The sequence below is a fragment of the Amphiura filiformis genome, chromosome 5 (assembly GCF_039555335.1).
Source record: "Amphiura filiformis chromosome 5, Afil_fr2py, whole genome shotgun sequence".
Lineage (NCBI taxonomy): Eukaryota > Metazoa > Echinodermata > Ophiuroidea > Amphilepidida > Amphiuridae > Amphiura > Amphiura filiformis.
The window spans coordinates 39,334,940-39,351,499 of record NC_092632.1 but is presented as its reverse complement, the minus strand read 5'-3'; the positions used below and the strand labels follow the sequence as shown (position 1 = coordinate 39,351,499).

Here is a 16,560-nt window from a genome sequence, read left to right as displayed (position 1 = left end):
TTGAACTAATGACCTTCCGTGCAAGCACCCTATAGGATTTTCTTTGGTGACGTGATCATCGGTCATTGATGGCCTACATCTTTTTCTTCCATTTTGCCCAATTTTTCCGAACTTTGATGACTTTTTTCTCAGAGTTGGCAGTCTTTGGCACTGAAACGAGTTAGCTAGTTACGATTATACACATATAAACTATTAAATTAAACAGGTTTTATGTACGGACTCAACCGAACATTGTGCATTATTTAAGAACATTTTACATCTATTTTTCATCGAAAAAGTTACCAAAATCTTACCTTATTTGCTAAAGATGAAACTCAGCAAAAAAACGGCCGATTTTGATTACCTTTTCGATGTTTTATAGGACATTTTCTACACAACACGATCAAGAAAACAGTTTGACTGTAGATCCCAAACAAAGCTACTATACATGTTCAGAGCATCAGTGAAATTCCATAATCTTACTTCTGGGTAGCGTTTGTTTGTTCGTGGATGGGTTTGTTATAAAAAAATTTCAGTAATGATTTCGCCAAGCATCGATCGCGGTAAATGGATCATACATGAAAGTAAGTACCATTGATAGCTTTTCTTTTCATGCGTCAATTGATAAGCGGATTAAAACTTGGCCGATCGAAGTCGTTGTGGTTCCTTCTCATCTCTTTCTTCCATGGTGTAACAAGACACAGCACAGACACTCCACAATGGTAAGAGAGATGTACAAAGCTATAACGACTCCAGTGACTACATCAGATATGTCTGAATATTGGAAGAATTGTTGCTGTTGCTGCTGTAATATCTGTCGGAAAATAACCAGAAGGAAACAATGTGTTACCATAGTGGAAGTTTTAGGAGAAGGGTTTGAAGAAACATCTCTAGACTATAAGGATAGAGCAGGTTCCAAAGATAATTTGTTGTGGAGAACAAGAAGGAAACATTATGGTGCTATTCCAAGAGCAATAAATACAACAATTCCAGTTGTGAAACAACCTAAAAAGCAACCAAATGGAATCAGTGGTTCTAGTTCATCTATGCTATCAACTGTTGATGAATCACCGTCATCTGATTCTAGTTCCAGTGATGGGGAGGAATCTTCTGGTTCATCCTCATCTGATGATGGTAGTGGTAGTGATTGCTATTCAACTGTTAGCATGGTTACAAATCAAAGCTATGCAACAAATTCAACTCAAGTTTCTTGGGGTGAGTGATGACATATTAAAAATATTTGATCTACGAGCAGTGTAATAAAATCTCACATACGCATATTTAAGGGAGGGCAGTGGCGGTTCCAGGAATTTTTTTTCCGGGGGCATTAATCTTAATCTTTGGTGATAAAGAATTCAAGTTCAATAAAGGGCACTTTTTAGGGGTTCCACCTTTTAAAAAAAGATGTACTTGTTTGATTTAAAAATAGTGTCCACATTAAGTCCCGCAACTCGATCACCACAATAAATCCTGCGATTGTATAGGACAGAATCACCTCTACCCTTGCCCCATTCAGGGAAGTGTAAACCAAGCAAATTATTTTCGTTTTGGTTGGATGGTTGATGAAGATCAACAGTTCAAATTTATTTATCAATCATCAATCAATATAATAAGACAGATACATGGTACACAATAGAATTATAAGTGCAACAATAATACTGGAATCAAACAATTAATAAATTATAGAGAGAAACATTTTGATACAAAATGAATACAAAAGTAATATTGCAACTGAATACAAAATTAATAAATACTAGTCTTATACTATAGGTCATACATTTAGCATAATAGTCAAGAATATATAAGGCCAAGTAAAATAAAAACATGTTTCACGTCCGGTTTTTGAAAAAAAAGAGGAAGAGGGGGCTTTTTTTTTAAATCGCAAAATCGGTGTAAATACCCATAATTAGAGCTGTTTTAGCGTATACAATAATGCCTGGAAAAGGAGGAGGCCTCTTTTTATTTGTTGTTCTGAGAGATAGGCCCCTCTTTACTATCACAAAACCTTACAAAAATGTTTCTTGTATGTTAGCAAGGCTATAGAAAGCTTCTCTACTTCCTAGACATATTTTTTGAAGAGTTATAACTGAATTTCAAAAATAAAAATAAAATTGAAGAAACCTCAAAAAAAGGAAGCGGGAGGGGATGTGAAACATGTTTTATTTTTTATTTGGCCTAATGCATAGTAATATAAATAAAGGTAAATAAAAAGGTAGTTGGCCTACAAATTGTATTTGTAGGCCAACTATACATACACCTATTATAGTCTACTTTTCAATGATTCAGTTGAATGGCTCAGAATTGGTCTGAACTAATATTCTTATTGTCCCCATGATTCCATGAATAATGCTATTATAATATTATAAAGCATAATGCCTTTGCTTTCATGTTACATAATTGTACCTGTCTACCACAAGTACCAGACTCTTGTTTATTCTGTATCAAAGGATGTAGGCCTATCATCTTAATGTACATGTACTGTGGTTTCTTGAACATCATTTTCGTGTAGGTTGAAGTGAAAAAATAACTGAAAGGACCTACATGTGCATTACAGGCCCGTAGCCAGCCCTCTGAGTTAGGGGGTTCGTTTTTCAGATTTATGGTAGGCCTAATTATTATTAAATGATGGAAGTAATGGCTGCATAGCTGCCATGGCGCCGTGCAATAGCGCGGCGCAGGGGGGTGTCTGAGGGGGGATGTGCCCCCCTCAGAAATTGAAGAATTTTGAAAAACGAAGTCCCAATTGAAGGCATTTGGTGCACCATTTTTACATTATTATCAGGAATATATGGGTTCAATATATTGTAGCAAAGAGGCAAATTAGTGTGGTTAAAACAAGAAAAAGTTGCAAATCAGGCGCAGGGGGTGTCTGAGGGGGGATGTGCCCCCTCAGAAATTGAAGCGTGGTTAAACAAGAAAAAGTTGCAAATCAGGCACAGGGGTGTCTGAGGGGGGATATTCACCCTGAGACTTTGAATAATTTTGAAAAATGTAGTCCCCTTGAAATGAAGGCATTTGGTGCACCATTTTTACATTATCAGGAATATATAGGATCAATATATTATAGCAGAGGCAAATTAGCGTGTTTAAAACAAGAAAAAGTTGCCTATCAGGCGCAGGGGGTGAGGAAGATGTGCCCCCCTCATAATTTGACGAATTTTGAAATATAAAGTCCCAATTGAAGGCATTTGGTGCATTATTTTTACATTATTATCAGGAATATATGGGTTCAATATACTATAGCAAATAGGCATATTAGCGCAGTTAAAAAGAAGAAAAAGTTGCAAATCAGGTGCGTTATTTCATCACAAATAATATCAATTATTTTCTTAGTTTCATATGTTAGGCCTATATCACTTCCTTCATCTCTGAACTAAGCTTTCTCGGTCATCGTTTTTTAATAAATCTTCAAATCTAGATGAGACACAGAGCCAATTTACTCTGCTATATTTATTGCATTAATTAAGTCATCATTTATTTTCCACATACATACTGATCCTAAAATTAAGCGGGACAAATGCGCTGCCTGAGCAACGCAAAAAATAACAATTTTATGCTAAAATGGCAATTTCGCCCACATTTCTCATGTTCTCCTTTTTGTGTGAAAATTTTAGGGGGTTCGATCGAACCCCTCGAACCCCCCTGGCTACGGGCCTGCATTATGATAGTTCCATGGTTTTTTAAACATTTTCTTAATGTGCATGAGTGCGGATTTTATTCAAAGAAGTTGTGTGCATAAATGCAATTCAATGAAGTAACTTTGTTATTGTGAGGTTATACAATTATGTATTCAACACCCTAACTAAACATTGTACTGTGGATCAAAGGTTGCAAGTGAAAGTTGAATATATGACTGTACTCGTACCTGTCCCTTTATGTTTGTGTACTCATGGTACTGGAGGCTATTGGAGCACCATGACACAGCACAGACACTCCACAATGGTAAGAGAGATGTACAAAGCTATAACGACTCCAGTGACTACATCAGATATGTCTGAATATTGGAAGAATTGTTGCTGTTGCTGCTGTAATATCTGTCGGAAAATAACCCGAAGGAAACAACGAGTTACCATAGTGGAAGTTTTAGGAGAAGGGATTGAAGAAACACCTCTAGACTATGAGGACAGAGCAGGTTCCAAAGATAATTTGTTAGGGAGAACAAGAAGGAAACATTATGGTGCTATTCCAGGTGCAATAAATACAACAATTCCAGTTGTGAAACAACCTAAAAAGCAACCAAATGGAATCAGTGGTTCTAGTTCCTCTATGCTATCAACTGTTGATGAATCACCATCATCTGATTCTACATGTAGTTCCAGTGATGAGGAGGACTCTTCTGGTTCATCCTCATCCTCATCTGATGATGGTACTGATCGCTATTCAACTGTTACCATGGTTACATATCAAAGCTATGCAACAAATTCAACTCAAGTTTCTTGGGGTGAGTGATAACATATTAAAAATGTTTTTAACTACGGACAGTGTAATAAAATCTTGTATTGTGGGGGAGGGAGGGCAGTCACACCGCCAGGAATTTTTTCCGGGGGGGCATTGAGGGGCAAAGTGAATTTCTGGGGGCGGCAAATCAAATTTTGCTAAAATTACTGCAAAAAAAGTGAAATATTTATAATTTTGGGTTTTTACTGGGGGACAACAAGGTGGCAAGAGTTCTGACGGGGGGCATTTCCCCCTCATGCTCCGTGGTGCCACCACTGATGGAGGGGGTACTTATGTGTATATATATAAGGTATATGGGATGTGCTGCTCTAGAAGGTCGCATTTTGCAAGAAAACCCTAAACATGGGTCCCGATTTAAGAAAAAAATCCCTAAAACTTTCAATTCAGCCATTTAACATCCAGGGATGTGAGAGTTCCTCTTTTCAGCTGATTTCCTCTTTTTTTTGTTGCCAAAAGTTACGCGTTTTTCTTTTATTTTCAGCCCATATTTGGCGTTTTTAACCTGATTTTACGCTGTTTTTAGTGATTTTCCTTGTTTTTGGTCTGTGGCCTCTCACACCGCTGATCATCAAAGTGTTATTTTTCAATAATGTATTGATTCAGATAATGAAAATCGATTTTGCCATTTAATTAGACATTATGCAAAGACTTTTTCAATAGGAAGTCTGGGATTTGCAACCTTTGCTTTAGAAGTTTGAAATAAAATAAGTGAACTGATCAGCATTAAATGTATAGCCATATGGTAACAGACCATCCAACCGTGCAAAAGAAATTCTATGTTTGGTATTAGGCCTTGTAAATTAGTATTCCATCACCTGACACCTGATGATTGCTGGTCCTGAAACACTGTATAATGGTCATTTTGTGTCAAGTTTACACCTGACCTCCTTCAAATTGACCTGCTTAAAATAGTTATTTTTGCTGCCAAAGCTGAAATTTCAAGTTTTAGCTCCATTTGACCTGAGGTTCTCATGCTACGTGTACATGTTTTGCTGCCCCCCCCAGTTGGGTAATTTTGTTTCAAAAGGATGCAACCGCCAACTTTCAAAGGATCTCCGTAACCGGAGGGTCAAATGTTGATTGGAAAGCTAATGTCATAAGAAACCCAAATCTGCCATTATTTAGTATAGGAGCAAGTGTTGTTTTATTCCAAGCTTTTCTCAAAATTAAAACCCCAATGCTGAATTTTGCACTTTAAAAATAGTCAGTATGCAAAGTCTAGGGTTGAGGGTTTACTGTACTATGTGTTTCAATGGGAAAATCTTATTTTTGCATCAAGTATGCCAACTTTGAGAACAGCTGGAAAGCAAACTAAAAATGTGTAATTTTGTAATATCATAATAGAAGACTTGTTTGGGTATTATTTTCACTCAAGTTTGTATCAAGAGCATGTGGTCGATCCACAAGGAAAAATTTCAGGTCAAATTCCAATTTTACCCTCCCACCAGGGCTCATAATGATGGCACAGCCCAAAATATGACACTGCCACATCAGGGCGAAAAATGGTATAATCATTAATCTATATGGGAGCATTTGCCACTCCACAGTACCAACTCAAACTCTACCAAAAAATTATACCTTCTGGATTAATCCGAATGCACTGATCATCATAATATTTGGCATCAGTGACAGTGAGTGATGTCCCTCCCCATCTGATAATGTACATAATACTTCCTCATTCTAGCATACATCAGTCACAATACAAAGTTTAGTAGTAAAAGTTATTCTGCATACTATGATGCAATGAAAGTGAGTAAGAAGGTTTACCATGTTGACCTACACCCTTACTCTATATTTAACTTTCAGGTCAGCTGAATTTGTATCACCATTATTTTAATTAAATATTGCCCAGTCAGAAAATATATTTTAAATAGAACCTTTTGCTTGCATATAGGATGAACTTTCTAAATTGTAAAGCCAGGTTTGTTAAGACCTATCTTTAATATGACCCCGTTTACACAGAGCCTGAAGACTTTAGTCAACTTTGAACCCGACTTTGTTTGTGTGTAAACAGGGTTTTCGTAATTGACGACCCGGAACAACATTTGTTGAAGTCAACTGCATTATGGTTATTTGAAGCATGCGCAAGTGATGGCATAAAAATTGAATTCACAAATTATTTTGTAAACACCCTGTTAAGAAATAACTTATGCTAATCCTTAGTCGCAATCTGAATTCGATGTCGCAATTGAAGTCGACTTCTCTCTGTGCAAACAGGGTCTAAGTCAGCATTGATCCATGTATCTGTGAATCCATCAAACTGTTGGTGCAGACTTTTGGTATTGACTGATAATGAGGCCAAAAATTTTTTGCTTGCTTGCCCCCCACCGACCGACCCAAAATTGGACAAAATCAGGGTTTTAAAAAAAAATGTAGTTTTTAGTTTATAATTTTAATGGTTTTTTATCACTTTTTTGTGTCTAAATATCATTTCAAAGCTAAATTTGTCCAACATTTTTCTTAAGAGGAAAATTATTACTGTAAACTCATTATAACATTTATAACTATCCATTCATGCACCAATGTTTCCAATATACTTGGCATCTTATGCCTGTAAGTATACAGTCGTTCTAATGAATCAAGGTCTGAAGTGAAGTATTGATGTATCTTTTCACATGACCAATGTTCATTGCCAACAGGCCTATACAGTAGTAAGTCATTAAAAATATATTTTTCCGACCGACCGATCCACCCACACAAAAATCCCACTGGAGAGCAAGCAAACAATTTGTTTTTTCTTGGCCTAATATTGCAAAGTCAGATTAGGTTCAGTAATATTTGAACTTACACATTGTTCAGAATTTGTTATTAAAGCTAGATGCATTAGTAGAATTGAAATTTCTTCTGGATCACCAACCAAAGAACACCAGCAAAATAAAGAACCACAATGTTCTTAAAACAACCCCACCCAAGAAAAACATTTAGAGATAGACTACAGGCAGGTCCAATATTTTGAGTAGTAGATGCCGGCGCAACTACGATAAAAATATTGGACCTGCCTGTCGTCTATCATAGGTAGAGGATAGTAAAAACAAAAATTCCTATCGTTTATTGTCATTCTTAGTCAGTTAAATATTATTTTAATAACTATAAACTACTTTTTAAAGCAAAAATTAAGTTACCGTCATAAAAAATCCCTTAATATAAAATGAACGAAACTAACTTGTTTACAACTTCACGTATTCTGTTGCGTGTAGTCGCGTACTGCTAGCGTGTGCGTGTATTCCGCACTAGTCTAGGCATACAACGCGATACATATGCGCACCTCTACAAGCGTGTTACGCATTATCAACACTCGTGATGACTTGGGGGTCATCTACGGCCTGATAGAAGACACCCGAAATCTTGCGATTGTCCAATCAGATTATGTGTCTACGAACTAGACCACTCCCACTCATGCACTGACTAAGAATGCAAGATAAACACATCAATCATAGAAATCATAACTGATCCAAATTTAAGGCAAAATCTTGGTAATTTTTGGGCATGACCAGATTGTCCATTTTATGGTGTGAAGTATTAATAGAGTGATATTTGTCTTAAGATGTTATATTAAAGATGTTTTTCTACCTAGGAATCCCTTTTGAACCCAGTTTGAGGAAACTTAACTTGTTCAATTAATATGCTTTGAAGCAGAAGAAGTGGGATGCAAATATGCTATCTACTGAAGATAGCACAGTGAATAATTACAATCAAATTTGAGAGTTTACTATATTGAATTCAATTGTACTGTTCTGTTTGAATTGTGAAATTAAAGGTTTGTGCCTCCCCCGGGCCCCAATGATCAGTTTCCAAAAAGAGTTATTCCAAAAATCCAAGAATCTAGATCCAAACCACTGGAGAAATTTAATTCAAAAACTTGGGAATAAACATGTTTGGGCGATGGGCTTCAATACAGTTGCCAGGGACAGACTTCAGTTTCAGTTTTCTACAATGGCAAATCTACTGTCCCTGCAATAAATTTACTGGGCCCCAGTGCGGGGCAAGATTTTTTCCACTCTAATCCTGGCATTCCCATAATAATACCAACCCGACCCAAAATATTTGGAACAAACATGCCCGATCCCCTTTCAGTCTGAGTTGGTTCAGATTTTCGGGTTGTATGTGGTTGGAATGAGATAAACTTTTTAGAGTGATTTTGTTTTTCAGTTGGAAAGGATTTGTCTGTAACTTCAGTCGGGAAAGGATTAAAAAAAGAACAAAAATCAATCCTTTCAACTGAATATTCAATCGGAAAAGATAGTCCCTAACTACTTCAATTGCTAAAAGATTGAGAATCACTCCTTTTTATTGATTAAAATTATTTGATTGAGTCAATATCATATTCAATTAAAAACAAGTTGTCTCTAACTGCTGTAGGCCTAACCCCTAAGCGAAAGACTGATTTTGAGCTATTTTGATTGAATATTCAGTACGGAAATTTTAAAAGGGTAAGGTTGTAAACCAACTCCAACCCGGTGAGTGAACTTGGACACAATGGCATTGCCAGGCAAACTTAAAAGAGGTCGCAAATCTTATTTGGGAAGCTTAATCAACCTGAAACAGTTTCTTTTTATTTGGTGTTCTTCTTTTGTTATGTAAATGAACAATATTTTTCAAGGGCAAAATGTTTAACTTCTATGTATTTGCAGTGTTTAGTGTGCCTTGGCTGTTGGTTAAACATTGCTGAGTGGTTTTTCGTTTGTGGTTTAATCATCACATGCTTTGTTTACTAGACATATGGATTTTTCTCAAGCAATGTCTTTTAAAGTTGTTGATGATTGTTTATTTACTTTGTATACATACAACTCATGGGAGGAGTGCCCTGCACTTCATTTATTCATGATATAGTTTACTCAGGAAGTTCACTGGTAGAAGTTACGTTGACGTGATATATTTGGCCATTCATCATAGGATGATTTATTGCAGGGCTATTGTGTATTGTGTATAAATATGCAAAGCATGCTGTTCTCCATATGGATCATATAGGATCAGGACTATAGTAGTGATAGTGTTGCGTTGAAGATCTACTTTATAATTTTGTGGCAGCATGCAGGATTAAAACTAATCAAAATTGTCAATTGTGTTTTAATAAAGCATTATTTTGCTTGAGCATCAAGTTGTGTTAATTGCAGTACTGTCACCAAGAGATGTTTAGATGAGTTATCATATGACATACAATTTCATCATTATGCACAACGGATAGGCCTGTTAATTGGATAACCATGTGTAGACAATTTGTGTAGACAGAACACATTGTGGTTGCATGTAACAATTTTGTTATTGCAACACATACACGGGCTAGTATTATTGCTGAATCATCATCATGTGTTGGGATTGTTTGTTTGTGAAAAATTGTCTGACAACATTACTGTGTCCGGGTAAACGTTTTATCCCGACACCAACGTCTGACGACAACGAAAAATATGAAATGGTCCATCATGATTTACAAGATGGCACTAAAAGATCACAGGATATCAAGTCCAGAGGACATCATGGTGGCACAGAATCTCCACTGGGAAGTACTTCTACTAAAGATTCAGGGTTTACCAGCAATTTATCAATGAATGCGGAACGAAACCATTTATCAGGTGATTTTTACATTAATTAAGAAAAATGAATTGCTTTAATTACTTGCACTTCAACAACTCTTCCTATATCTTTGTACAGGAGCCAAGTGTTGTTAATCGGTAATTTGTCATGCTTGGAAGTTATGTTTAAACATGCACTCTCTTTAATATGTTGGAGGTACATGTATATAGCAGCCAGCTAAACATAACCATGCTTTAAATGTATTGCTGATCAACAGAGAAATCGCCGATCTTCTTGTAAGGTTGAGTGACAATGACAAACGGACATTCCGAATGAAAGATCATGTGAATTTAGATTAGATCTTTAGCTTGTTTTTGTTGTTGAAAAGGATTCAATCAGGTTTCACAGTTGTTCATCAGCGGTTAACAACTCGCGTTTGGCATGTCTACGTGGTTTACTTCGCCCGGACAACTAATGCTGCCCTCGCGAAGTAAACCCACAGACGACGCGGACGTAATGTTGTTAATCTCTGATGAACAAGGGGGAAACATGATTGAATCCATAAATATACAAAGAAGTCATGCAACTCTCAAGCAATCAGGCCTTATATTCAAATATATAACCATAACAAAGAAAATACTAATGTGGGTGAGGGATAACTGACAATGAGTTTGACTCTTTGCCTAAAATGGTTAAACTATAGACCAAATTTTTACGTTTTACCGGTAAAGAAAACAGAAAATTTTAGTGTTTTGGTGAAAAACCAGTTTATGTCATACATTGTGTAGCTTCTTGGAGAAGACTTTGTTGGACTAATTAATGTCATTTTAAGCTTTGCTTCTGGCTTAAACACTCCAGATTCATCATGCGCTTATTTTGGGGGGGGGGGATTTTGGGGTGCCAGCCCCTGGGGTAAAAGCAGGGGCGGCCAAAATGAAGGCGGCGGCGGAAGACGAAGGGCAGCAAAAACAGGGGCGGCAAAAAGCGATGGGGCGGCAAAAGAAATTAGAATTAGTAAAGAAAAAAGGGCGGACAAAATGGTACTATACATCAAAATCTGTTGCTTTTAGGGCGCTAGCGCCTATTAAAAGCCTTTTTTCTTTTCTTTTTTTGCTCTTCACTTTTTCAAACCACCGAAAAAAAAATTGGGTCAACCTTTTCGGGCTGTTGGGGAAGGGGCTCCAAAATTGAATTTTCTTCAGCCCCCTGGGTTGGAGTGGCCATGGTACACCACTGTTCATGGTAACACATATGGTCTGTCTAATGATGAGGGAGCAATTTGAAAACTGTTGGAAACTGGCATCGCAATTAACAAAACGGAATTCGCCTTTTAGAAAATGGAAAACTTTGGTCTTTAGACTGTTAAAATCGTTTGCAATTATGCATAATGTATCATATTTCATTTGATGCAAATGCAGTTTTCTAGGCCCGCGTTTAGACTCGAGAAAAGTCTAATTCAAACTCGACATCAAATTCGATTGTGTTTGTGATGTTTACTGGGTGTTTATATACTCTGCGCCCGAACGAATTGCGCCCGAACCAGAAATTCACCTCGCCAGGTCAGCGACACGCATGAAAAAGTTGAATTCAATTCGACTGACTGTTTAGACCAGGAAAAGTCGCACTTCAACCACGACAAGGTCAAATTGATTTCGACTTAATGAATCTAAAACAAACCCTGATAAGCCATAAGATTAGGATAACTTTTGTAAGAGGAAAGCATGCAAAATGGTAGGAAAGAAGTGAAAACTTTATATTTTTTACAAAAAATTTAATAATGAATTATTTTTGGGAGCTCGAACACGGCCAAAAAATAATAATGCGGGCAGGTTACAGGAAACTAGGAATCGACTGTTGTAGGCCTAATCAATCATTTAATTAAAGTAACACAGAAAAAAAATTCAGCATATACTAAGATTTTGAATGCTTAGACTTGTTCCAAGTCTTTGATTTTTGTAACTCAATTGTCAGAAAACATGCCAAAAATTAATTAAAACTCTTTTTTCAAGAAATTAGAAAAAGATATGTAAAATCTTTGCAAATAATAATCTACGCATTAAAATTAAAGCCAACAAGACATCTATCAACTTCCTCAACATCACAATGAACCTGTCCACTGGATCATACTCGCCATTCATGAAAACGAATAATAACCAGTGTTCGAATTCCCACGGACAACCAGATTACAATTTCTGGTTGTCCGCCTAAGTTTTTGGTTGTCCGTAGGCATACAAAGGAGACTTTTGGCTACAGATTTATGGTTGTCCGGTGGACAACCGAATCAGTATTTTTGGTTGTCCGGCGACTTTTTTAGTTGTCCCGGGCGAACGGACAACCAAAATTTCGAACACTGATAATAACCCACTTTTATATGTCAACAAAGAGAGCAACCATCCCTTAACCATCATCAGGAATATATCGAAAAGTATAAACAAGCGACTTTCTAAAATATCCTCCTCTGAAACCACCTTCAAGAATGCCACGCCTGTGCACCAAGAAGCACTCAACAAAAGTGGATATGACCATGAACTCAAATTCAATTCAAACAAAAGGAATAATGAAAACAACTCTCATAAACGTGCCCGCCGCATCACCTGGTTTAACCCCTCATATAGTGAAAATGTATACACAAACATTGGGAAAAGATTTTTCCACCTTTTAGACAAATGCTTCCCCCCTGGTCACCAACTGCACAAATTAATAAATAGAAGCACTTTAAACTTAGTTACAGTTGTATGCCCAACATCAAACAAGTAATATCTTCTCACAACAGATCTGTATTAAGAAAATGTGATCCAAAGACTGATGTCAACCCCCACACTTGTAACTGTAGAGATGACAACAATTATACTTTAGAATACAAATGCCTCACTTCCTGTGTCATTTACCAGGCTACAATCACACGGCAAGACACCAACCAGGACGAGACCTTGTCGGACTGACTGAAAATACATTTAAATCCTGTTTTAACAGCCATATGTCAAGTTTCAGGAATGCCACAACTTTATAAGTGAATATATCTGGACACTAAAAGATACAAATGTACGAAAAGATCGAGCAAGGTATACAAACTTGATATGGGGAAACAAAATACAGACTAGACGGTATGCAGAGGGGAAAAAACCCAAATGTAGGCATAGAAGTAGGTAAAGTTCGATAGCCAAAAATTACCAATTCCAAGGCCCACAGAAGTGTTAAACCTGCAAAAACAACAGCGATCAATAGGAATACAAAAGTACACTGGAACAAGTGATGAAAATCACTATGCACTTAAGCAGACATACATGTACATGTAGAGGACCAAACAACCAATGTAGGTGCAGGCAAAGTTCGATGGCCAAAAATTGCCAATTAGCCCACAGAAGTGTCAAGAAAACAGTACAAAAGTGTACACATACATGTAAGCAAACCAAACAGACAACAACAACAACAAAAAACCCATGTTTCGAGCAGATAAACTGCTCTTCTTCAGGGACAGACAACAAAAATTTGACATGTGCAGGGGGGGGTGTGGCAAAGATTTTTTTAGCAGGCCAGGGGGATAAAATCAAACAGCAAAAACTACATGCTTTTATATTTTGTTGTCTGTCCCTGAAGAAGATCAGTTTATCTGCCCGAAACGTCGCTTTTTTGTTGTTGTTGTAATTGTTATTGTAAAAAAAGCAGTCAGGCAAAGGTAGAGTTTGCATAGATGCAGTTATTACAATGCACTAAAGACCTTGGAAAAATAGAAAATTATAATTATAAATAGATAATTATAATTCTCCTAAGAAAAAATCATATCCCTTTCTTGCATGTTCAATTGATAAGCTGTTCCTTGTAATTTATATATAAACTTTTTTTTTTTTTTTTTGTTGAAATCAATACACCCCTATGAAAGACCAGCATTAAATCAAACATTTTAAGGCTAAGTCTTCCATAGGGGGTGTATGGATTTCAACTGGAATAGCCCAGTAGTGGTCTGTGTTAACAATTATACTGAGAGTCTACAAAGCACAATGCATTTAGAAGCTATTAGACTGTCCCTGATCAACAACATATTTTATCAGCTTTTGGATATGATCAGTGATACAGGACTGGTCCAGTCATCCAGCACATCTCAACTTGAGATGAAGCAACTGTCTTTCCTGTACTAGACTACACATAGTGAAGATGCCAACACTGCATCACCTGTTGTCCGATTTGTGTTGCTGCAGAAGTCACTGTTGCTGTTGTGATGAAAATGAAAAAACTGACGGTGCTTACATTAACTTTGAGATTCTTGATTGTTGGAAGGAATGTGAAGAAATATATATCCAGAAAATTGATGAAGAGGATTATGGAGGTTACCCATCTACAATAAAAAGTGAGAAACGTTACCATGCCATAAGTGGTTTTACTATACACCTATCCGACTTCGCCATTACTGCGGTGTCCCCGATGTAAAACTGCGGTGTCCCGAGGTCGGGGGTTCCATCCATTATTTATTGTGTGCTATACAGAATTGTACCCGGAATTGTACACAACAGTGATATTCAATACACAATCATGAGTATTGAATTACTAATTAAATCTCCGCTCTGGTACATCTGTGTTGCCGTCAATAGAGGGCCAAATACAGTAAACGCTTCTCGGATTGGTGTATACATGTACCTCATAAATATTTATTAAGTAATCCAGACATCTTATTGGTTAATAACGCCAGCGTCCGAGTACGGTATTTCGACTACTTCCCCGCGCCTGTGCAATTACGCGATCGCGGGGAAGTAGTAAAACTTCCGCACCCTTACTACCACACGGTGTCTCGACCCCGCGCGTCACCGTTCCTTCAGACGTAGCATTATGCTACACACGGCGATTCTGCAGATGCGTTTATCGTGAAAATGGCGTCTGCTACAGTTATTTTGCCGACATTACCGATGGATAATAAGTTACACGCGAATATGACGTTTTATGAAACAAAATGTTTTTTATGGAAAGTTCAAAAGAAAATTAGAATAATAGTCAAAATGTAAATATTGATTGAACAGAAATACTCCAATAAAATCAGGTAAGCAAAATATTAAGCTTATTTACCATGCTGGCCGGCACGTTGACTGGTGTGTGTTTTGACTTTTGTTTACGATTTTACCGTGATAGTGAAAATATTTATGAGGTATAGTAAAACAAATACAACTTGTTTCATTTCGGGGAAGTAGTCAAAACTACTTCCCCTCAAAACATGTTGTATTTGTATAGTATCAATAACAAGGAGATTACATGGTATGAAGTGGTATAGGCTTGTTGGTGGTGATAATTCCCTGGGATAATTCACATATATTTTGCAGGAATGATAAGGCTATCATGCTTGGCGTATTTTGGGGGGCTTTGAGGCGCCAGCCCCGGGAGTCAAAGTAGGGGCGGCAAAAAACGAAGGGCGGCGGAAGAATGAAGGGGCGGCAAAAAACGAAGGGGGCGGCCAAACTAATTAGCAAAGAAAAAAGGGCGCAAAAAATTTAAAAAGCTAGCCCCCCGGGGTTTGGGCGGCCACGGTACGCCACTGGCTATTAACAACAAGAAATGTCATTAAAAAGACATGCCACGGCTGAAGATCAAGTTTCATAATTTAGCATTGAGAAGTGCCTGGTAATTTGTTCTGTGTGTAAATTAATTAACCGGATGGGACATATGGGCATTTTTTGGTAAATACCACCAAGGATATACTAAGAAATACAAATACAAATAATTATAACGGCTATTAACAAAAAAAAGATATCCCAAACTTAAGGTAGCTGCCTCGGATACAACACCCTTGCAGAAAAATAGCTCCTGTGTCAAATCAATCAGGTCTATTCATTTAAATCTTTAACATAACAAAAGTATTTTCCCCACCTAATTTGAGAGTCTTATAAGAATTGTAACAATCCTTATGTTTTTCTTTATTTTTGAAAATTCCCTACATTTTGACAGTTTTTGATTTTTTTTTTGTCCACTTAGGAAGGAGCTATGGTTACCAAAAATTCAGGGATGGTAAATAAGCTTTAAAATATCTTAATTCTCTCGTCAGTTTTTATGGGAAAAAGTGTTTACTTTTTGGAAAAAATTAATTTTCCATTTTTTATTTTAGGGAATGTTAGAAACACTGTAGCTTAAAATGCATTTTGTAGAGGACCGAAACGATTGCTGCAGGAGCTTGATGTCTCTGATGGAGAGATATGATGTTCAGCATTGTGCTTGCTTCCTCTTCACTCACTCTTATGATTCAAATTAAGAGCTTTCCTCTGGATAGAGTCTGGTAATCATAGAGTGGTATGATATGCCATATTCCATCACACTGCAAACTTGACCCTTGTTAACAGTGGCTCTGCCTCTCATATTAAGTTCATTTGCAACTCTCCTCAGAACACTCAGCTTCTGTCCTGCTTTGGATGAGACATTTAGAAATGTGCTTTTTTGTCCAGGTCGTTCAGCTTTCTGTCAACTGTTAAGATCACTAGCTCCTCCTTCTCAGACAGTTTGGTAGTACCAAACAGAAGATCTAGCTTGGTTGGATTCCTCTTTCTTGATATTGTCATTGCCTTACATTTTGATGGCTCTAAGGTCACCTAGCTTCCACCTGTCTGCCCAGATTCTCATTGTCCAGATTCTCATTTT

General features: G+C 37.1%; 1 protein-coding gene across 6 annotated transcripts in view; it reads left to right on the top strand.

The window, feature by feature from the left end:
• Window positions 1-16,560, top strand: part of LOC140153103 (synaptotagmin-16-like) — a 90,254-nt gene that overhangs the window by 43,757 nt on the left and 29,937 nt on the right. The window contains exon 1 of one of the 6 annotated variants that reach the window (XM_072175729.1): window positions 673-1,194. The exons of 3 other annotated variants lie outside the window; for them this stretch is intronic. In XM_072175729.1, coding sequence (XP_072031830.1) covers window positions 699-1,194 — 496 coding nt within the window. In that variant the 5' untranslated portion in view covers window positions 673-698. Of the gene's footprint in view, window positions 1-672; window positions 1,195-3,673; window positions 4,421-9,348; window positions 10,008-16,560 lie in introns of those variants that run through there. 2 more of the 6 variants (XM_072175728.1, XM_072175732.1) reach the window with 2 other exon arrangements.